Source organism: Xiphophorus couchianus, chromosome 22, assembly GCF_001444195.1.
Source record: "Xiphophorus couchianus chromosome 22, X_couchianus-1.0, whole genome shotgun sequence".
NCBI lineage: Eukaryota > Metazoa > Chordata > Actinopteri > Cyprinodontiformes > Poeciliidae > Xiphophorus > Xiphophorus couchianus.
The window spans coordinates 9,331,905-9,355,006 of NC_040249.1; the positions used below are offsets into that span (position 1 = coordinate 9,331,905).

Here is a 23,102-nt window from a genome sequence, read left to right on the forward strand (position 1 = left end):
TGTGCAATGAGTAATTTCTTGCTGCATAACTCAAGTGTGGGTCAATGTAAGTGGACAAAAAGCAAAGTAGCCCCAGACCATCCTGCTGTCTCCACCATATTTCACTTTTGGTATGAATATTTATTTATTTATTTATTTGTGTGTGATATTGTTAGTTTTATTTCACAGAGTACAAATATCTTCCAAAACGTTACATGATGGCAACTTCCACGGTGAGTCATTGATTCACTCTAGTATTTGGCTGGATTCCCCCTTTTCCTACTGACAGAAATGACTGATTTTATTTCTTATATCCTCTTGAATTTCCATTTTGCTATAATGACTGATATGCTGAATGAAAAAGTCAAAACTCAAACTCAATAAAATGAATCAACACAAAATTAGGAAAGGATCGCTTATTTTTGTTCACAACAATTATTTAAATACCTGAACAAAGGTTTCAGCAGTAAAAAGTATTGATATTTTACATCAAAATGTGACATCCTTTCCACAAAATCTTCAACCTAACCATTACATTTCTATTTATATATATTTTAAATTTAGTGTATACATTTTAAGCAAACCAAACAGGCTGACCAATAAAAAAGAGAAGTTTTGCACTTCCTCCTTCTGCCTTATATCTGGATAAACTGAACTCTCTGGTGTGAGGCCAATATCCTGTCTCACTCTTTCTAAAGCAACACTGAAAGAAGAAAAAGACTTGACACATTCCTTCTGTTTCAAATGAGAAGTGAAACTCATAAGCAATAAAACGTAAAGTAAATTGCTCACTCCAGTACACTCAGGGGTTTTGTTTCTACAGTCTTAATGGCTTCAGTGCCTAATGGCAGCTAATGTTAGCAAACTTTTGACAGATACTGTGCTGGCAAATCCCAGAATCACTGAGCGATTTTTGTATTTATTACTCTTGCGAGATGGAGGGCTCTTTTTAATTCTCGAAGTTTTATGACTTTATCTTAATGAAAGGGCCCTGCTATGTAATTTTTCAGCTGAATCTGGTCGCTGTGAGTTTGTGTTTAGATTAAATGTAAGTTTTGGAAGAAATCGAGACTAATAACTTGTGTCTTTTGTAAGCCTTGTGTGGCCTCTCAGCATACTGTACTCTACTTAATGTACTTTTTGTGCTATAACAACAATATTCTTTTATTTTAAATACTCTCACTAGTCACTTTATTAGGTACAGCTGTTCAGTTTGCTATTAACCCACATAGTAAATGAGCCAGATGTGCAGAAGATGACTTACTGAAGTACAAACCGACTATAAAAATGACTTTAAAGCTAGCTGTGAATATATGGGTTTTGGTGTCTGATAGTCTTCTCTGAATAATTCAGAAAGTACTGATCTATGGGATTCATGTGCTCTGGTTCTACATTTGCAACAAAATGTGCAAAATGCCTTCTCTGTATTCACATGTCAAACCTTAGAGTAGATGAGCTACAGCAGCAGACAACCGCGCTGAGTGCCTCTTATGTAAGAGTAGAAAACTGAGCCAACACTATACAAAGGCTCAGTAAAATTAAAAACATGCAACTCTTTCCCATCCTAGGGAAAGACTTGGGTGTGGATTAAATGGCGAATCAATCCGGTCGATATCAACGTTTCAGGTTGGTGTTGGTGGTGAAATGATGTAGGGTTTATTTCTGGGCTCTGTTTGCGTCAAATGAGCATTATTTAAAGGCCACAGTACAGTACGTAGTCCCCAAAACAGTCAAGGGATGTTTTGGGACACAGTGTTGAATTTATGACATAAAAAATAAAGACCATTCTGAAAGCGGTCCAGCTCAGTACTAGCAAGACATCCCTAATAAAGACTCAGAGGAGTGGACATGTTTTGTTTTTTTTAAATGGTCAAGTTAAAATTCAGCTCAGCACAACGATACCCTACAGTTTAGATGTTTTTGTTGCTGGTAAACATTTTTAAGTAAACATTTTTTGTTTGATTTATGCTAAAATATTATATCTTATTTTAATTAGAACAGAATATGTTACTACTTAAGATGGATCTTCTTAAGCTTTTATTCAAAATGCTCGTGTCAAGACATCTGAACTAATATCAGTGACCCAAACCAAAATCTTTAAAAATATATATATGTCTGTATCATCTGCGTTTATTTGATTGGTGTAATATATGCTGAGAAACTCGGTTTAAATGACTGGAAAACCAAAGGTTTAATGCTGGCCGTCACTCCTGTTTGTGGGCGTATTGTATTGTTGGGTGTTTATTTATTACCAAATAAAACTCAACCCCAATAAAGCAACAGGAGCTTGAGTGAGTAAGAAATCTGATGCAATCCCTTGAACACTCCTAAAATATACCACGTTTGTGGGTTTTTTTCTTTCTTTCTTTCTTCTTCTTTTTTTTTTTTTTTTTGTGGCTTTGGCACATCTCTCATCCTCTAAGACCCTGAAGCAACTTCTGCTTTCTGGAGCTCCGTGAGTCTGAAGCAAGTTTGACTCCAGCACAAACACTAATATCTGCCTTGTCCATCAGCCCCTTCTCACATCAGTCATTTCAGATAATGATTCTCAGCTGAGTGCGGCAGAGACTTGAAGGCTCAGTGGGGAGCATCAGCCGACGCGCTCGCGTCTTCCTCCCTTGTTCTTGGTATAAAGGGGATGAGGAGCACGCGGGTAACTATCAGTTATCAGCACGAGGATTAGGGACTGTCATCAGCAGCCATATGCCTCATATTACCCTCACCATGACACTAGATGGAGAGAGAGGAAAAAACGGAGGGATAGGCGTTGAAGAGGAGGAGGAGGAGGAAGCTCGAGGGAAGGATTACGTTGGGCTCTAAAATTTCAGGGTAAAAAGTCAGGTGGAGAACAGAGCCTGTCAAAGTAAAGTCTGATAAATGTGCAGACTTTGGCATATGAACATGGATTTTCAGGTGTGCAGAAATTTCACATTGAGATACATAAAGGCCCTGCGGTGGTTGTCACAGGAGCACATGTCAGCGCTCCTGAAGAAGTGGGAGAGCCTTTGCTGCAGCGGCTGCATTTATGTAAAAACCTCAAACTGAAGCTTGATATGCTTCCGCCATGTTTTTTTCTTTCTCCCCCCCCTGCCTCTGGCACTGCATGTTGGCTTTCATTCTATACAATGGACACATATGTGCTCTTCATTGATCACACAGAAAGTGTTTGGACATGTGTGTATGTTGAGGAAGAGGAGGGGTCAACACTACAGTAATCGTTTCCATGTGCGCTTACAGAGACTGACAAAACAAAGTTGGCATCGCCATGTCAACAAAAACTCTCCATCCCACATAAAAACGAGAGAGAGAGAGAGAGAGAGATGGTGTGACTCATTAGGTGACTCAGGTCTTGACAGGAAAAAATATCATGAAAACATTTACCGTACAATCATTAAGTGTGGGTCCAACTCATGACGAGAAGCACTTTGATGGATTTCCATCAGCTTTGTGGCATCGCCAGCTAAGCTGACTCGACACACAGCTTTGTGTTTTCAAACATCTCCTCCTTCTCCTGCCCAGTTCCACTTCCTCATTGCGCCGCGGTTCCCATGCACCGTGGATGGCAGCCTGTCTCTGTGAATTCACACAGGTTTTGAGCAAGCAGACAGTCACACGCATCTATGTCTAAATTTGTTCTGTAACGACATCTCTGGGTGTCTTCGCGGTTACACTTCACAACAAAGGAACTTCTTGCCCAGATTCATTAAAAGCAACTCTTATTTCTGAATATTTCAAGCTGCCTCAACGTATAGGACTGGACTTCTTCTTTTAAGGACGAATTACATGATAATCAAAACTACTTCTAAAAACTCCATCTCATCCAGTTTTTTAGGCTTAAGTCGACACACAATGACATATTTCTAAGACAGTCATAAATCTTTTTGAAATGATTTCCCGCCTTTAATTCAACATGTATCTTATGAAATTCACTTTAAAAAACCCCAACAAATTCCAAAACTTTTGTTTTCTTAAGGTGAAATCATTCCTTTGACTTGGATGCACTCTCGGATTCCAGAGCAGTTGAGGGTCTTGGTTTGAGACTGACTGGCATTCTGGATAGGCTATCACTTCATCCATCAATAACCTAATTTCTGTCTGCAGAACAGTAATCCCAAAGCATGTTGCTGCCACCACCGTGTTTCATTGTGGGTTTGGTGTCCTTTTGGTGATTCACATTGTTTTAGTGCCTAGCATATGTTTTAAAATTGTGGCTCCAGGCCCAGTTTTGCTCCATTAGACCATTAAATGTTCTCCTGTGAGGTTTTGGGAAATATTAGTCAGACCTGGATGTTTTCTTGGAAGGACTCATGTTTTTCCACCTGACTCAATTATCCAAGAAGTGGAGAAGACAGGAAATTGTAGAAGTCAACTAGTTCATTTTGCGTTACTTCTAAAAAGCCTCCCTGACCGGTTTCTGTCCTTTTCCAGTTTTATAGAAATGTCCGTTTGGTAATGTCACTACTATCTACAGGTCCATTCCATTAATTAGAGTATTACTGATAAACCAATTTAATCCAGGAACTTTATCACTTAGGTGAAGCATATTAGATAGATATAGCTAAAGCATGCACATATTAGGTAAAAATACTTCCAGCAGGACTCCAACTATCAGATTTACTATAACTTATAGCTGGTTTGAACTTCATAAGACTAAATGCTTCAAAAATAAATCTGTGCTTCAACAAAGCATTACTTTAAAGTTGAGCTCACTTATGTAACTACTGTAAATCATTTCACCTGTTTGTTTTTTTTAAAAACACTTTTCCTTAACGTACGGGAATACATGTTACCTCTTGTAATTTTTTGGAATGTTTATAATGGTTAAAATTTCACATAACCCAACTTGGGGGTGTGCTCACTTTTTATGTCCATTGTGATGTTTGCCTGTCGTCTCTTGATTAAAATACACTCACATTAGGATGATTACACTGGTAAGTAGGAGTGAGTTTTCCCTCGGCGGTGGCTGCAGCAGACCACCATGAAGAGGAGGAGGAGGGCAGTTAGCATGTAAAAAGATCATATGTGTGGGCACAGAGAAATGATATGCCTGTGGTCCCGCCTGGGCCCGTGTTAGTGTGTTGGAGGCAGAGCCTGACTTTATTGCTGCCCCGGTGTGTATATATACTGTGTGTATCTGTGAGAGTCCTGGTCCACACGTGTGGGGGTGTGCATTTCTTCTTTTTTTCTTTTTCCACAGGCTGTCACTCGTGCTGCTGCCGAGGCTTTGGTAACTTGTGCGCGTGTCTGTATATGTATATGTGTGTGCGTGCGCGCGTGTGTGTAAGCTTTTGTTTAATTTCTACTTCCTGTTTTATTCTTGGCCTAATCCAAACGCAACACAGCTGTGCGGGTTGGGGTGGAGGGGGCGAGTGGGGGTGAGTTGCCAGGTCCTGGTGAGTGCAGCCATGTTCTACTACTGCTACCAACAGATGGGAGGGGAAATGGGGTTACCAGCCATGGCTTATCTTCTGTTTGTAGGCCAAACTGACCCGCCACCAACATCACCTCATTTGGCCATAATACTGTAATTAAATCTCTGTTTAAGTGCGAGCGCTTCTCTTTTGCAAAGTCTGATTCGCTGACCATGAATGGGGTTTTCATGCCTCAATTATGCCTTCAAGGAGAAATAAATACTCCCGTAATATATTCTCTCCTCATAGGAAAGAAAGGCTTCATGTAGAGAGAGCAAGAGCTACATATGTTAGAAAATGTATTTATTTTGGGCCAACATGCAAATAGTTTATGCTCAGCACCCTGAGCATACCCTTGAAACAAGGTGGTGGCAGCATCATGCTGTGGGTATGCTTTTTTGTTTTTTCCCCCAGCAACAATATAGAAACTGGTCAGCATTGATGTGAAACTGAATGGCGTTAAAGACAGCTGTGTGTCATTTTAATGTGTTAGAATTGCCCAGAGAAAGTCCAAACCCAAATCTTATTAAGAATCTGTGACACTTTAAAATCGCTTTTTAATGAGCTTGAGATTAGATAAAAAAATTCACTATTCACTTGATGGTTTACCTGTCGCAACCTGACAAAACAAAAAACGACAAAAAAAAAAAGTTTGTCCACTTTGAGTCATGGTCTTTAGGAAGTTTTTTCCATTAGCCTGATAAAACCTTGGTGATGAAGTAATTTGTTTGGGACATAAATTGAGTGAGAAAGCATTTCTTCAGAAAATGTAGATGAGCTCCACAGCATGGCCTGAAAACGGTCCAGATTTCAACACAATTAATAATTTATAGTAAGATTTGCAAGCAGACATGAAAAAAGGCACGACAGTTAAAAGCCAGATGAGGTCAAAGTACTGAAGTTTTCTGTCTTCTCAACCTAATAGAAAGAGAAACACATTTTTAGGTATGTTTCACACAGGGAATTAAAAACAACTTCAACAATACCCTTCAAATGTTTTAGTTCCATTATTTTTATACCAGGGGTTGAAGCTCTGGATGCATCGGCACAACTTCACCTTGGAATCCGATTAGGCTTATCAGCAAATTCCCATCTCATCTGATAAATATAAAAAAAAAAAAAAAAAGTATAACACATTTGAGGAAATTGCTGTAGAGAAGTGACTGTGTTGCCATGGAAGTTCTGATAAACCATTAACTTTCAAGCTGATTAAAAGTCCCTTTTAATATATACTTTGCATGCAATCAAATTAACACATAACTTGGAATTAATAAACATTTATTCATTTGCATTATTCTCAAGTCATCTTTCTATAAATGCCGCTCAGATGAATAATCCTCTCTTCATATCTATATGAAGGTTTCAGAAATTCAGTAATTAATGTACAATAATTTTGTCCTAGTTTTACCAGTCTTACCACTTCCCCCAATCGAAAGTGACCCTGTGGAGAATTTTCACAAAATAAATATTCAATGACTCTTGAGTGGAATAATTCGGTCTGTTTTGCAATATGAACAGTGATCAAATGCTGTCCTGGAAAAGTGAAACAGCCTTTTGATTTAGCACCAAGTCAGAGATGTTGAATCAGAATCAGTGCTTAAAAACAAGCAATAGAAAAGTTGTGAAAGCGTACAATAATTTATCTTTGATTTGCACTTGTGCCGCCCCTTAATTTGATGGCACCCTGTGTAGGGAGCCCAATAGAATTGATCAATAACTCACAACTGAATGAGAAACATTTTTCTGTGGTCTGGGTCTCATTATGCATTTTAGAATAGCTTATGTTTTACTTTCCTGAGATGTTTGTCACTGTAACTAAAAATAAAGTGCACTTTTGTCCCATCTCATAAGACGTAACCCGTTTTAACGCAGCCAGACGTCCAGGCATGAAAGCGTCTAAAACCTGCGCTGCTGTGGAGTTTCTGTATGCGATGAGGAATAACACATCGCCTCTGAAACTCTGGCACATCTGCCTGTGGAGAGCAGAGGCCTCTCTCCCTGAGCCCAGCACAGCATATTCATTATTAATCTACCAGTCTCACCCTCCTTCTCAGTTCAGCCAATTACAGCCGGGCCCCTGCGACTTGCTGCCTGTCTCATTTGACACTGTGTTGGTTAGCTTTGATGTCTGTATCAACTCGACCGGGCCGAGGACTGAGAGCCTTAATAGAGGCGGAGGGTGGGGATTATGTGCCAGCAGCCTCAAGGGGTGGAACGGGTTTTTTTCTTTTTTAATATATAGGTTTAATTCATACTTTATTTTATCAGAAGGCTTTGGGCCATGCTTTCTCCTGGGTCTCGCGCTCCAATCACGAACATGGCTGCTAATCCTGTTACTCTTTCATTGGGGTAGGCTGGCCTACAATGAGGCCTCTGCCCTCCTCTCGGGTTGGATATACTTTCCTTCCTTTTCTCCTTTCCGCAAGCCTCTTGGTTTAGCATGAGGTCAAGCTTCTTTCAAAAAAAAAAGTCAGAAAATCTGATTGAATTTTGAATTCAAACACCAGCCCCAGCACAGCTTAATAATACAGGCAAAACAGGCCCTTCGGCTGAACTTTGAATAACAATCCTTCCGTCAGTTCCCCACCTTGAGTCCCGACTATTTGCAGCCCTGACCTTTTAAAGCAGGAAGTTACTGTTAGCGCGCCTCGAACAGCTGCAACGACAACCTGCTTTACAGCATATTTCCCCTTGCCGGTGCTCATTTTCCTCCCCCGACTTGTTGCACATGTTCCAACTTACCCACATTTAACAGCTTAGGATACGCGGTCTTGGGTGGCTGTCGCTCGCAACGATCACTCGGACCGGCGATCGGCAAGTCGACCACATCCATTTCTATTAGCAGGGGAGCTGAAAGGAGGAGAGTGGGGAAAAAAAAAAAAAGACAAAAACCTGCTGAGGCATTTTCTACGCATGACTCAAACACTGGGGAGATGCATCTTAAGGCTGGATTCTGTAAGAAATGACAACATTGCATACATTTATTTGGGATGGACTCCAATTTCAATACATGCAAAAAAAATTAAAATAATAATAATAATAATAATGTAGTGTTAACATTATTGCAAACACTTTCCGGTTTCCCTGCTGTTTTGTGTATTATATTTTTATTATCTTAGGATAAAAAAAACATTAACAATTACATGGGATGCCTTGTTCTGCATAATTTAACGTATACACAGTGGGAACAGGAATGGCAATGCTTTAGACATCATCACAGCCTCTTTGCAAACCCCACCCTCCCCACCCCACAACCCTCCCCACCCCCAACCCACTGCCTGCATGCAGTTTGCACTGCACAAAGGCCAAAAGTCACATGAGACAGCCTGCAAAGAGCACAAGAAGCATTCACAGTAAAGGAATATAAGGAAGGAGGATAGGAGGGAAGAGCAAAAGATGAGAGGAGGGAGGGGAAAAAAGGCAGGAAGGGAGGGAGGGAGAAGAAGAGAGAGGGAGTGAAACAAAGTGACTGCAGCACTGGCCTTGGTTTAGACAGGAGAAGGAGCAGCATAGTTCTAGTTCTAGTATTTCATTCCAACTTCTCCCACACTTTAACTCCCGTCTCCTGATTGTGGTACTCTTTCCATTGTCTTTGACACAAAAAAAGTTTGTTTATATATGCATGTATATACATATATATATGTATATATATATAAACACATCTTTATAGCTACAGCACCTTTTCCCATGGGGCAACAGTGTCAATACCTCGCACATGGTACATTGCCGTGCCAAAAAGAAAAAAAAAAAAAAGAAAAAAAGAAAATAATACAAACAGAAACAATATATTGGTCAGGATATTTATCTTTTTTTTTTTTTTCCCTAAAATTGGCATTCGACATTATATTCTATTGCCGTCTGGGGAAGGGAAAGGGACAAAGGTTCTTCTTTTGAGTTTATATTCAAGTTTTCTCCTTTTTTTTTTTTTTAATTCAGGTGTATAATTTCTTCTTTTCCTGCTTTAAAAGAGTTCACACTTTTGTGATTTGCGTGTGTTGCTCTTCATCAAAAGGTTCATTTTCCGGATCAGAGTCAGTGGTGTCAGAGTATCGATAATGGTCTGGCTCATTGTCGCTAACGTCTGGGGTGACGGACGTCGAAGTGCTAGCCTCGGAGTTTGAAGGCTCCTCCACGGTTTTCGTAAAATACAACTTCACCTAGAAATCGAGAACAGCTCCGGTTAAACGGGTTCACTTCTCCGGCGGACTTGGCATGCGACAAACACAAAACGGCTCCCGTTCCCGCTTACCTTGAAGTTTGGCGAGAAGTAGCGGTTGGCCTTGTCTTTGTTAGCCTTGTCTAAATCGTTCTTTGTGAGCGTCAGGATGAGGTTGTCCCTGTCGCCTTCCCTGCAGCCGTCCCTGGTCTCAGCGACCTGCGGCTGGGCCTGGACCTGGACCTGGCCCTGGCCCGGCGCTCCTTGCTGGCTCTCCACGTTGTTCACCGCCCCGTTCTCCATCTTTTCCCCGCTCTCGTCTGGTCCAGGAATGAAGAATGTGTTCACCCAGAAGTGGAACATTTTGTCCTGACGGAAGAGAAAGCCGGCAAGAAGAAATAGGTGAGCCGAAAGGATCTTGGACAGATTTAGGGAGAAAGTGGTCATAGACTGGAATTAGAAGGTTTTTGGCTTCTCTGGTTGGTCGGAAAGCTAAAAACTGACCAGTGAACACAGTCTATGTAACCACCACCGGTTCTCTAGTATTCAAGTTGTTATTCGGAGCCAAGATTAGCAGTTTTGATTGTAACAACTCATACAAACTGGGGAAAACTAATTTGACAACTAACCAGGAAAAAACGTCAGCAGATACCAGGCGGTCTGAACCTGTTACAGAAAGTCTTACTCCTTCTCATCTTTACCACAGAATGTGGCAGATTTGAAAATCAGGAGTTAATGATATGTATACCTCTGGTGAAAGTTTCACAAATCAAACTGCACAATAAAAACGAGCACAGACTAATTCAGACCAAGTCTGACCTGTCTATATAACGCCATCTCCAATTTTTATTTAAATGCCAAAACTAGGAGGTACACAACTGCTGTCCAGGTTCCCTAAATACTAGAGATGCACAATACGTCAGTATCAACATCTTTATCGGCCAATATTAATTATTTTTTTAACACCGTATCAGTATTAGACTGATACGGGCCGATATTAGCGAGTTTACATCCATGCAGTTTGTGCTTCAGGTGTTATATTTGTTCAGCCATGTGACAGTGATGCTTCAAAGAATTATGGGGTGTTTTATCTATCAAAAATGAATAATATAAACAAGTTATCAGGCAATAGAGTAATTTTAAAATTGGATATCAGTATTGGGACAAATATTCATATTGCTCCATCCCTACAAAATAATGAAATAGACCTTCAGCGAAGGCTAAGAGGAAGCTCTGAAGCAAAGGGCAAGTTTAGCATCGTTAGCAGCTAAATTTCAGGCAGTTGCTGTAAGGTTGCAAAACTGTAGTGGAAGGTTAATCGACACTAAAGTGTAGGTAATAATCAGCTAATCTGATTATTAGTTACTAGCTGCCTGTCATACATCCTGAAAACTCAAAAATATCTTCCCGTCTCACTTAAAAATGAAACTTCAACTAGACAGCGCTTTAAAAGACAGTTCACTTTGACATATGGTGTTCTAATATTCTTGTTGCTCTCTTACCGACCACATTAAATGATAATTAAGGATCCTAAAGACAGAATAAAATGTCAAATCCCTTTAAAAGGGAGAGCTGTTTTCCAGCACTCACACACCATTTAATATGTTACCGTAACAACTGTTGAGGCTCACAATAGGAAGGCTACAAATCAATATTTTGAACGGTGTATTACTAAAAGAGCAATCGGTTAAAGCTTAATAGCTGGAAATTGGCCACAAATGTTGGCTTTTAATGAATTCTCTCTTTATGTTTCTTATTGTCAATAAATCCAAAGGTTTTACAGAAAGCCAAGAGGAGAGAGTTGGTGAAGACCTACATCTGATCATTTACCAAGCTTTGTGTAAGTACAAAACATAAAAAAAACAAACGAAAAACCCAGCAAACTAACCTTCTTCATCATCTTATTTTGTTTGTGGAAGAACTCCACTTTGATGTCGCCACAGACGGGCAGCGGCTGGGGGAATTCGAATATCATGTGCTTGTCCTCCCTTCTGGTGTGAGCCGGGTTCGAAGTGTGAATCTTCACTTTGAGTTGGTATACGACAAACTGCGGATCTGCGGAAAGAGCGGTGATGTTGCCAGAGGGTTGAGGGGGGCGAGATATATGATGGAAAAATTAGAAAGAAAAAAAATATAGATAAATTGAGACAAAGCAACAAGAGGTTATGATGTGAGAGATGAGGGAGGGGAAGAGAAGCAGGGAGTGAATCGGGACAGCAGGACAGGACATTACCATGTTATTACACAAGCTGGACAAAAGACACAGCACACCACCACCTCCCCCCCACCACGTGAGTCCCAAAAGTGACAGTTTAATGTTAAAATAAATAAATAAATAAAAAACTAGAGGAGAAAAGGTAGAACAGACCACAAATGTTATATATATATATATATATATATATGTATGTATATATATAAAAAGAACCAGAATAAGAGACATGGAACCCTATTCTGACGGTTTAGTTTTAGACGAGCGCAACACTTTGCACTTTGACCAATTCTGACCCTCTCCGGTTCCTGTCAGGGTGGGTGGGGTGGTGCTGGAGATGATTTTTTTTTTATTTTAGTTTTCTTTACTTTTCACGTGTCTCTTGAAGCTCTATTCTATCCCTGGTAGACAACATGTCTACCTGAGACTGCTCCGGCCTGGTGCGTCTCTGGGGCCGTATAAAAGCAAATGAGTGAAATAATAATAATGGATGAAAGGCTCATTTACCCCAATGCCAATTCCCTTTCTTGAAGCCCTGAGGGGTCGGCTCGCTCCTGTTTTTAACGGTACTGTCCCCTTAGAGAGAAAGAAGGAAATTATCACAAGCAGGGCCTGGCTGGCTGGTCAGGGGCTTCACAGCACAGCAGGCATAAATACAAGAGCTCCACACAAATATTCACATGTTTGCATCAGGGTAACTTTTCCTAAACATACAAGTGTGCAGCTTCACAGGAATGTGTGTGTCTTACAGTTCTGAAAAGACGTCAATTGGGGTGAGATACACAAAAGGGGAAGCAACAAAAGGGGGAACTTCGTATAATTGCAATAAAACAACTATAAAAAAATAAATAAATCATTAAATGCGTCTTCGGTGAGCTATCTAAAACAACATTATCAAAACTTTGTTCGCTAGGCGGAGGAAAATAAACTCCTGCACGTTTTAGGAGATTTCTCAGAATAGGGCTTCCGTTTTAAAGTAAAAGGAGAATAAAGCAGGAAAGAGAAGGATTAATGAAGTCAGGGCCGAAGAGCAGGTTCCAGCGTTAAGGCAAGAAAGCCACAAACATGAAGGAGGAAGAGCAGCTTTATTCTGACCAGCAGCTTGAAAACTGACAAATTTAGATACAAGAGCAGCTCAGCATCGAGTGACTCACACACACTTTTGAGCACATGGGCTGAATTATTTCATTGTTTCTATAAACATCCTCAAGAGCATGGAGTGTCACTAAACAGCACAAAAAAAACCACACACAACTAAATAAATAGGAAGCGTTAGGAGGCGTTTGACTTGGTGGCTGAATCAGGCGACTACGAGTGTAAACGTTGGCGTAGACACGTCGTTTTACAACGGGCATATCGCTCTGGGCTAAGAGCAAACACGCAATGATGTGTCAATACATACAACTGCCACAAACTGATAACTAAGTTATTAAGAGCCGTGTGGTCGGCTATTGTATGCAAAACTAAATTGCAGACAAAAACGTTTTTTATTCCTCTTCCAATTTTGAGCTACTTCCTGGTCGACTTTACTGGAGTAAAGCCTGGCTGATCTCGCTCAGGTGAAAGCTTCGTTTATTTGTGAGCGGCGGCGTTTACTTCCCCTAGTGCTGTGATTAAACAGCGGATGCTCTAATTCCTCCTACGACCGAGCATAGAAAGCCAAAAGACAAGAACACAGGTAGGCATTGGCTGCTACGAGAACATTTTTATATTATTTAAAATAAATAAAATTAAAAAAAACACTTTAATTAATTAGTGCAAATGAATTAAAAGAAAAAAAAGCAACAATTATTTATACTGCAGCAAAATTATTAGGACAGATTTTTAAATAAAAAGTATTAACAATATTTATTACCATCATATCAATATTATATTTGCATTCTTCTAACTTTTGTTTTACATAATTTAGAAAATGTGTAGTTAATATTTTTACTGCAGTTTTAAAGCAAGCTTTAGTTTCCATGCCAATGCATTTTGTTGAGTCTTTTTTTTTTTGCTAAATGTTTTTCCAGAAAGCTTTTGTCTTTCAAGCAAGAAAGAAAACAATGTAAAAATGTGGCAGTCTTTGAGTAAGTTGAACGGCAGTAAGCAGCAACAGGTGTGGGAGGAGCAGCGCTGTGTTACTATAGTCTCCGTACAGCCCGAGAAAACTCCTCGACACTTCCACATTGTTTTGCTGAGGAAAAGCTCTGAATCTACAGATTCTAGGCAAAGTGTTGATGTTGCTTTGAACGGCAGAACAAAGAGGCGAATAAACATTCAGTTGCACTTTTCTGCCAGAAGTCCAAAAACAAGGCGACCGATTTGAGCCGCAGGTCATTTCTAAAGCACCGGCACACCGGACGACCGAGGAGGAGCTGCTGTCCTCCAAGGCGCTACGCCGCAGTGTGGGTGAGCCCTGAGTCTGAGTCACTCTCTCTCCAGTCTGGAACAGCAGCATGCATGCCTACACCCTAGTTTGGAGCTGAATTCAAACATGGACTTGACTCACTGCAGGTGCCCCCGCTGAACATGGGGAGAGTCTCGAAGACCATCTTGTGGAACAGCAGTGCCACTGGCTTGTACTCCAGCTGGTTCTTTAACAGGTAGTTGTAGTAGTACACGTATCGGCGCTGGCTCGGGATCGTCACCCCCTGCAAGACACCCGTCACGTCGGGGAAAATGTGGAGTTAGACGCCGATGACATGTTCAAGCGTCGCCTTTTAAGATTCCAAGTATGCTTTGGAAAACATGCAACATTTAATGGTGACATTCTAAGACAGACTAAAAAGACTTAAAATTTGATTTGTTTCTCATCAGGATTTATGCTGAAATCTACACAAATGTTTAATTTTAGACAGGCAGCGAGTGTCGAATTCGCAGCTACACACGACTCAGATTATGACAGAGTTCCTGCAAACTTTCTCTTGTAAAAATATGATGCTTCTCCAAACTCAACTTCCCAGAGTTCTCAGTCCTTCATATTCATTTTAAAGTAGAAAGAAGAATCAGAGGGAAGACAAAGTAGAGCAAGGGAAGTGTAGAAGGGACAAAACTAGGAAAGAAGGATAGATAACGGGAGGGAACAAGGAAAGACATGGGAGGGCAGAAAAAAAGGAGACAAGGAAAGGAGGTTGAACACAAGGACGGAAAAATGGACACAATGGAGGAAGGAAAGAAGGAGACAAGGAAGACAGGATGAGCAGAGGAAAGGGCATAAAGGCACAACAAAAGGAAAGAAGCTAAGATGGAAGGACAAAGAGGAACAAGGAAGAAAATAAACGAGAAAGGACTGCAGTCAACAGAAAGACAAAGGAGAAAGAAAGGAAGAATAGGGAAAGAAGTATACAAGTAAGGAAGGAAAGATAAGATATGAAGAAGGACAAAATAAAAAGACAGGATGGGAAAACATTGGGAAAAAGGGAATGAAATCATGAAGGGAGTCAGATTTAGATAATTGAACAAGGTACAAAGTACATTAAAAGCAAATCAAATCCCACATTTGCCAGGCTGAGCAATCCATCTCTAGTCGTCCACACACACGCACACACACACTCTCCCTCTTCTCCTCAGCCCTCACCTTCCTGTCCCGTGTCCTCACTTCCCCGTAGAAGTCGAGAGCATCCTGGGCCTCGGTGAACTTGCCGCGGTGGAGCAGATAGGCGCAGATCATGACCCCGGTGCGGCCCTTGCCGGCCTTGCAGTGGATGGCCGCCACGTGATTGTCGTCCTCGCTGAGCCATTGGTCCAAGTCTTCGCAAAATGGCTTAATTAGCTCCAGCTGAGGGGGGTTATGATCTTCGAAAGGATACTGGGCCACTGATGCGCGATGGGCCCACGCAGCGTCGGGAAGGAGAGTGTGGAAAACAGAAGCGGAGAGCGATGAGCATTTTTTTTTTTTACCTCTTTTTTTTTTTTTAAAGCTTTTCAGTCCGACGGCGAGGAGGTAAAGCAGCCTACCTCTACAATTAAATTTTGCAGCGTCGTAGTGTCTTTCTGCGCAGCTGAAATGGGAAGAAGCAAACTGCAGTTAGCCGGCACGCGGAGGAAGTTTCTAAGTAAACATAAACTCCATGAGAGACAAACAGTACGGGGAACACTTACAGGTTGTAGATTTTGTAATGGTTTTTATGCTTTGAATCCAAAAACCTGTCGAGAGGGTAAACAGAAAATAAAACTCAATTATCTTAAAATGCTATTAATTTACCAAACAAATCTCACGAAAGACGGTGCAAAGCATCACTCACCGTACTACGTCATCTATATTGTTTCTGTACACGCCTTCGAGTCGCTCTGCTGGAAAGCCCATAGCAATAATGTTTGGGTAGATATCTGTTCAGCACGGGTTAAGGAAAAAAAAAACAACTAAAAAACAAAACACACACAGAACAGAACACACCACCACGAGATTCTTAGACGATTTCTGAACAGGAAGACGAGCGGAGCGGAGGACCTTATTAAAAGTTCCAGCCAATGTCGACTTGAGGTCGTCGCTGCCGTTACGGCAGGATGGGAACGCGGAGGAAAAGGGCCTTGGTCGGTGCGCACGGGGGTATATTTGCACCTCGCGGCAGATGGCCTTGACAGCGAGAGGCGGAGAGGACGGGGGTAGCAGCGCTCCTGCCCCAGCCAGGCCCATACATCTGGGTGCAGCCAGAGTCTCCGCTCCTTGACCCGACATTTATTTTTAGAGCGCAAAAGTTATATCGGGACGAGTTCAAACGCGCGGCTTATCAGTTCAGAGCCGGGGCCGGACTCGTTTGAATATCTGTGAGAGCCCTGTGATGTCACGCAGGTAGATGGAGAGAAGAAGAAGAAACATAATTTGTGTAACAAATGGAAGGTCGCAGCACAGCGACTTGTGGATGTCAGCATGGAGCAAAACGTCATCATGTTGCAGTGGCAAAAAAAAAAAAAAAAGACTCAGTTTTGTATTTCTGTTTTCAAACCTCGACTATTACGCCTGCCTGCAACTGAAATCTGCTCGTCGCCATAAGACGCATGATTTCACACTATAACCACTAACTTAAAAGAGCGCCATTTCTTACTCTCTCCGAGCGAAGGTGTCAAAACAAAAAGGAAAAAAATAATTCAAATTTTGATCTTTGGTTTACAAGCCGGTCAGACAAATTATACACACACCTGATGGTTTTTACACAATAAGCTGCACATAGACAAGTACCTGCACATGCAAAAACACAAGGACAACCCTTTCCATGGTACGCTCAGCACGTACACATAGTTCATTGTTCAATCAGCAGACCTGCAGCGAGCCGGAGTCCAGAACGGGAACTCACAGTCAACTGTAAGACGAACAAAAGATTCAAATTCCTCCATCTGGAACAAACCATAGTAATTTTAATATTTCCAGTAGCAGCTATACTGAGCTAACCGTGGATGAGGAACGAGGAAAAAATCTGTTGGAAGTAAACATGGAGTCGTATAAGATTCTTATAAAGTTGTGTAAAAATGCCACATCTTCACAGTACTTGTTAAAAATACCAAAATAGAAAAGTAATCGTCGTTTAAAAAGGCTGGAAAAACCAACTCTTTCCCCTACGGCTGCAAAAAATATGACCGTATATTACTTTAATTCTGATACATAAACTTGAGCAAAGACCAGCCACTCCAAATAAAACTGCTCATTGTGGATACCATCAGAGCTTTTTGTCATTCTGCTTCCTGCAGAGTAACAACACCTGCAGCTAATACAAGCTAATATGTGTCAGGCTATCTGCCAGGGTAGCCACCCCGCAGTCAGCGGCTTAACACACATGTTGACTGCAGCTTGACAGAGGTTTCAAAACAGCGTTACCTTAATGGCGGTGGGTAGTTTCCACCCCGTGACTGTCTGCTTTTGGTTTCCAGAAATACATCCAGACAAATTTACCCTTGCTGTGAGCGAGGAAATAAAGTAGAGCAGCCACATTTCAGTCAGCTGATCGGCAGTGCGCAGCCAGACTAAACTCTGGTCACTACTTCTTCTTTCATCTCACTCAGCTCTGGAATGATGTGACAAAATTTGAGCAGTTTTGAAACGGCCCTCTTTCAAAACCTTGAAAATTTGCAACCGATAACCAGCCCATGCCTGCTTATGATCAGAGGCAGTTTTAGATATGGGCGGTTGCCCAGGGCGGCAGATAGGGTAGGGTGTCCACAAATTAGAAAATGGAATATACTTCATCTATTTTGTCCTGAGCAAGATTGCTACTACTTATACGCATTTGCACTGGAGTAAATTTCCCTTGCTTCTTGCTGAGTACTGGGAGACTAAGTTTCCAATTTTCTGCTAAAAACAAAATTAAAAAAAATAATAGTCTGATAATTACTTGCATTTTAATAAGCTGAGTGGTGAGGAGGGGAGAAGGGTGCAAGGGGGGCTTGCTAACCAGGGCATCATTCCTGTTAGAACCACCTCTGCTTGTCATGTTGGCATACTTCAAATCCATTTCCATAAAGCGCAACAAAGACATCTATCTGTTGATATGCCATACTATTGTACATTAATGTCACAAAGACCTAATTAAAATCTGAATTCTGCTTCTTTTCTCTTTAACCCAGTTAATGGGCTACTAAAGCCTTCAATGCGAGAAAGGAAGAAAAAAAAAAATCCAGAGTTCCCAGGAGAGCCTCAGTCCAAGGGATGGGGTGGGGGGGCTTGGTTTCTGCAGCTGGGAAGAAATGCATACACAGGACCCCAATGTAAGCTCCAATAAAAAAATAAAACAATCTGCTGCTTTAGGCACGCCTTTTCTTTAAAAGATTCAAATTCTTGCCTGAGCCTTGCCTGAGCTCCATGCATACACCAAATCCACAACTTCCAGCAAAGAAGTCGAGGAAGGGTGGGTGAAGGGAGAGTTGGAAGCTAAGAGGGAGGAGGTGGGGAGGACAGGAAAGGGGGCAAAGCACAAGGAGGAAGAGTTGGAGTGGGAGTAGCAAAAAAAAAAAAGCAAAAAAAAGGAGAGGTGGTGGGTTGAGAGGATGTGAGAGAGAGAGAGATAGAGGGAGAAAGAGGGAGAGAGCACTCAGACAGCAACGCTGATACAAGATCACCGGCAACTCTATTTTAAGGGCAATTCCCAGAACTGTGATACTGCATTACATAACTACAGAGAGAGCCCGTATTGTTTTTAGACGCCATGCCAGAAATGATAAAACGAAGCAACTTGAAAGTGCCCACATCTAAACAAAAGGGGGGGTAGACCTCAAGCAAAAGATAGATGTCCCTTTCTGAGCAGCGGGGGTCCCGCCCCCTCATTTTAACACCTGCATCAGGGCGCAGAGAGCCACACCGCAGCGTCCTGCCAACCCTGAAAGACACAACATTAGATTTACCACATTATGAAACCAGGTGATAAAACATCTGACCCGATGCAGCAACGTATGGCAACACAGACATCACATGGCCGACGGCACGGCCACTTTCCAAATACGGCGCCACGCAGCCGAATCAAGGTACAAAGAAATCTAATTTCCCCTCACACATAAAACTGGAAATATACTCAAGATTTGCCCAATTTCCCCCCCTGTGAAAGGCAGGTCAAATACTGAGAAAGAGATGAGATTTTTATTTCTTTTCCGTCTATTAAACGCATCTAAACTGAGAACTTGGCATCACAAGAGCATGACTTTTGATGCACTTTTTTTGAGTCAAAGTTAAATCAGATGAAGGCTTTGAAGGATACATGGGGGATCATCTTATAATTCCTTAACTTACCGTTAGATTCAAACCTATTAACTCGCCCAAAGAACCTACTGCACAGTTTAATGGTCCTTATGGGAGGGAAATAAATAAATAAATACAATTGGCAGGTGAGACCTCACAAAACTCATCAACCGTGGAAACCCTGATCAGTGCATCTCTAATAAAAGCTTGCATCGGTCCGGTGTTTGAGCTAACGACACAATGATGACTTCAACAGCACAGTATGTCCTTAAAAACTGGGGCTTGTTAATTTTTCATCTCTTGCAGCCCTGTTGGCTGCATGAGGCTTTCGTTTTTTTAACCTGAATATGCCCAAACACACTTTTCTGGATGCATTTCAGCATCAGATTAAAAAAAACCAAACAAACAAAACCCTCTCCCTCTCTCAAGAGGATCAAAACAATAAAATTGACCTACATCTTCATCCATCCATTTTCTTACACCCTTGTCCCTTAGAGGGGTCTTTGCAATTATAATTATAATAAACTTAAATCTGTTTAAAAACAAAAAACAGATGTGTTTAGCTGCTAGACATGCCATCATCAGCTCACAAGTAGCCCAATCCTACAGTTTAATAATAGCCTGCTCTCTGCAATGTCAGACATTAAATTATGAATCTAATTGGCAACACTGTACCTGATCAGCTGTTAATCTAGTTTAATCACCAACCAAATAAGCAGGAGGGCCATAATAACAGCAACAGGGAATCAGGCCAACTACAATAAATTGTCATTTAAGTCATGACTCCTTAAATGACCATGTGAAAATATGCATGTGATATTTTGTGGGGGTTTTTTTTTTAAGGAATGGATCGTGATTTTTGAACTCTTTCAGACAGACTAACTACTCATTTAGAGCAACCCCGCCATAATAAACCAGAAGAACGAGTAATTCAAAAGATGTATGCATTCTGCAACTCATACCAACTGCCTTGAGCGTCCAACGATAAGTTAATAAAACGATTAAACACCAATAATAATAGTAATAACAATCTGACAACCTTAAAAATCAGCTCACTGCTGGGCAAACTGGTGTTCCAAATAATAATAATAATAATAAAATAATATAATAATAATAAGCCCTGTACGGATTACAACACATGCACAACAGTCTTGGTAAAAAAAAAAAAAAAGAGGGGGGGGGGGGGGGGGGGCGATTTCCTAGTTAAATATTCTTGTGACATTTCTGCGTTGCTGCTTTGACAGATCCAGCATCTTTCAAACATGCTGGCTGACAGCAAAGCAACTAGCCGACAGCTAACGAGGGTAGCAAGGAAGCTCACCAACCTCACGTTCCTCTGCTGACGTTTCTGGCCCCGTTTCTGCAAATAAATACAACAAAGCCCCGCTACACAGCCATGCAAAGGAACACCGTGGAGAACATGGAAGGATACACGTTAAGTCCAAGTCAAAACCGTCCTCCTGGTATCTCCTTTTGTTCCGACTGACCATTTCTTTTATAATCGCAGCCATTGTAGCAGGTGATAAGAGAGTCTATATGGGGGGTGCAGAAGGGGGTGAGGGGGGGGGGGGGGGGGGTTAAAACAGGTTTATTTAGTATTCTGCGTCTGGTCTCTAACGTCGCAGTCGGTCCTCCTGGTCGCTGGCTGCCGAATTTTGCAGGTCCTCGCACGGAGCAGTGGCTGTCGGTGGGATTAGAAAGGCTTCCTCTGGACCATAAAGACGGGCCTTGCTCCGCTCCTCGGCGCAGGCCCGACTTTCCCAATCCTGCGATTCGTCGTACAAACGCTCCCGGATAAAATACATGCAGCTATCCTCGGGTGAAACTCGTAAGATTCCCGACGCGTTCCAGGCGACGAGGTTAGAGAACTCACCGGCTCTCAAAACCAGTATCCAGTCACTGAGACGTAGCCAGCTAGCGCGGCTAATGCTACCTCCTTTTTCGATCCAAAAACCTCCTAACGATTCAACATTGTCATCGACTGATTGCCAAGAACACATTTGAGAAAAAAAATTTAAAAAGTGACAGGCTCCACCTCAGATGTATATGGACTATACAACGATCAGAAATCCGCCCGTACTGATTTGACAGTTTCGTCCCGGGGAATCATCTTCTTTTCTCGCTCCAGCTGAACTCTCAGGCTCCCATCATGGCCTCCAACCGAAGGAAAAAAAGAAGCTAGAGCAGGCTAGGATTTTACAACATGTATTCTGCCGCCGCCGCGATATAGTCCCAACGCATAATTACAACTCAGTCCGCCTAAGATCACCGAGTGTTGATTTAAATAATATTACCAGTCTCTGTTGACTAACTGCTTACAGCTGCAGAACAAAAATACTGTCAAAGAGTTATTTCGTTGTGCGTCTGGCGGAAGGATAAAAGCGTGTCCTAATCGCTCCCTTCTGTCAAAATGGTCACGTGTGAGTGTAATTAGGGAAGTTTCCAACATAATGTCACTTCTTGCGGTTTTAACTGTCATTTTACACTATAGAAATATGTCATTGTAACTGGTCAGTCAAAAAGACATCCATTGTGTTTGCACACTGTAAAACTGTTTACGTTTTTCAAGTTAATTATGCCAGGAAATGAAATTTCACACGTGCTTTATGAAATATCTAAAATGCAGTTGACTGGTCAAATTAAACTTTTACAGCAATATAGTATTACTACTACACACATATTTTTTAAAAAAAATGTTAGCACGGACTGATCTGAAATCTTGTTTCATAAAAAACATTTAAAAACCCTTATACCTCTCCCATGCAAGTATCTGCCCCATCGTCTTGGTAATGATCTCATCAGACACCTGGAACCGGTGCTGATCCAACTGTTACCACTAGAGGTGACTATAACGTAATGAGTACACACACACATATGTATAAGAAAATATATCACCTTGGAAGTAAGAAGTAGGTTAACAATTTTTCTAACAATAGTAAAATGGGATTTTTTCCCCCCCTCATTTTCAAATTTCCCTGTTGTCTTTCATATCAGCAGAAGTCATTCAGATTAGTAAATACATTTCCTCAATCAGGACTAATTCCAAGAAGCCCATCTATGTTCAGCATTGATTTAATTTATTGATGTATCTCTTCACTGCAACAAAAACAGGACACTTTGTACAGAAGATATACAGTTAAAAATAACTTACAGTTAAGTTTACCACCCCTACTGGTGGTACTTGTGTTGATAGCACTAATCAGATCAGATTACCCCTCTGAAAAATATTTGTTTTTATAAAAATGGCACATAAAAACTTAACTAATGCATAATTGTACAGTTAATTTAAATATGTCTGAAAATAAGTAACATGTGTTTTGAAACTGAATATAGTCTTATTCAGTTTATGTATTTTTGTCATCTTACTCAATACTGTCAATTGTTCAGTGTTGCAACATGGTTGCTAAGGAAGCGGGATTGCTGGAAAGCCAATGACTCAATGCAATCAGATTGGCTTCTTTGGAAAGTTACCCTTTTTTTTTACCACTTGGCAACTTTGATTATATAGTTGATATCAGATATTTACATTCACTACAAACAAAGACACACAGTATGACTGTCATTTTCCTGTGCTGCGTCAGTTACAATTGCCAAAGTTATTTCTATTTGCTATGTGCCAGGATAATATGAAATGATCTTTAAACAGAATTTGCTTTTGCTTTCTTCAAACCCAAAAAGTACACAAAGTACCTTGAGTAATTT

The 23,102-nt window shown here is 41.1% G+C and overlaps 1 protein-coding gene across 2 annotated transcripts; it reads right to left on the reverse strand.

The window, feature by feature from the left end:
* Window positions 1-9,037: 9,037 nt before the first annotated feature.
* On the reverse strand, window positions 9,038-21,601 carry ptena (phosphatase and tensin homolog A). Of its 2 annotated transcripts, XM_028007280.1 has the most exons (10): window positions 20,833-21,601; window positions 15,982-16,066; window positions 15,839-15,883; window positions 15,695-15,738; window positions 15,315-15,553; window positions 14,247-14,388; window positions 12,263-12,331; window positions 11,435-11,601; window positions 9,640-9,915; window positions 9,038-9,547 (listed from the first exon to the last, which is right to left on the reverse strand). In XM_028007280.1, exons 1-10 carry the CDS (start codon window positions 20,909-20,911, stop codon window positions 9,362-9,364), a joined length of 1,332 nt encoding a protein of 443 aa, XP_027863081.1. In that variant the 5' UTR covers window positions 20,912-21,601; the 3' UTR covers window positions 9,038-9,361. The 2 variants fall into 2 exon arrangements, with proteins under 2 accessions (XP_027863081.1, XP_027863082.1); XM_028007281.1 differs by lacking the exon at window positions 12,263-12,331 and having other exon boundaries at window positions 20,833-21,598.
* Window positions 21,602-23,102: the final 1,501 nt, after the last annotated feature.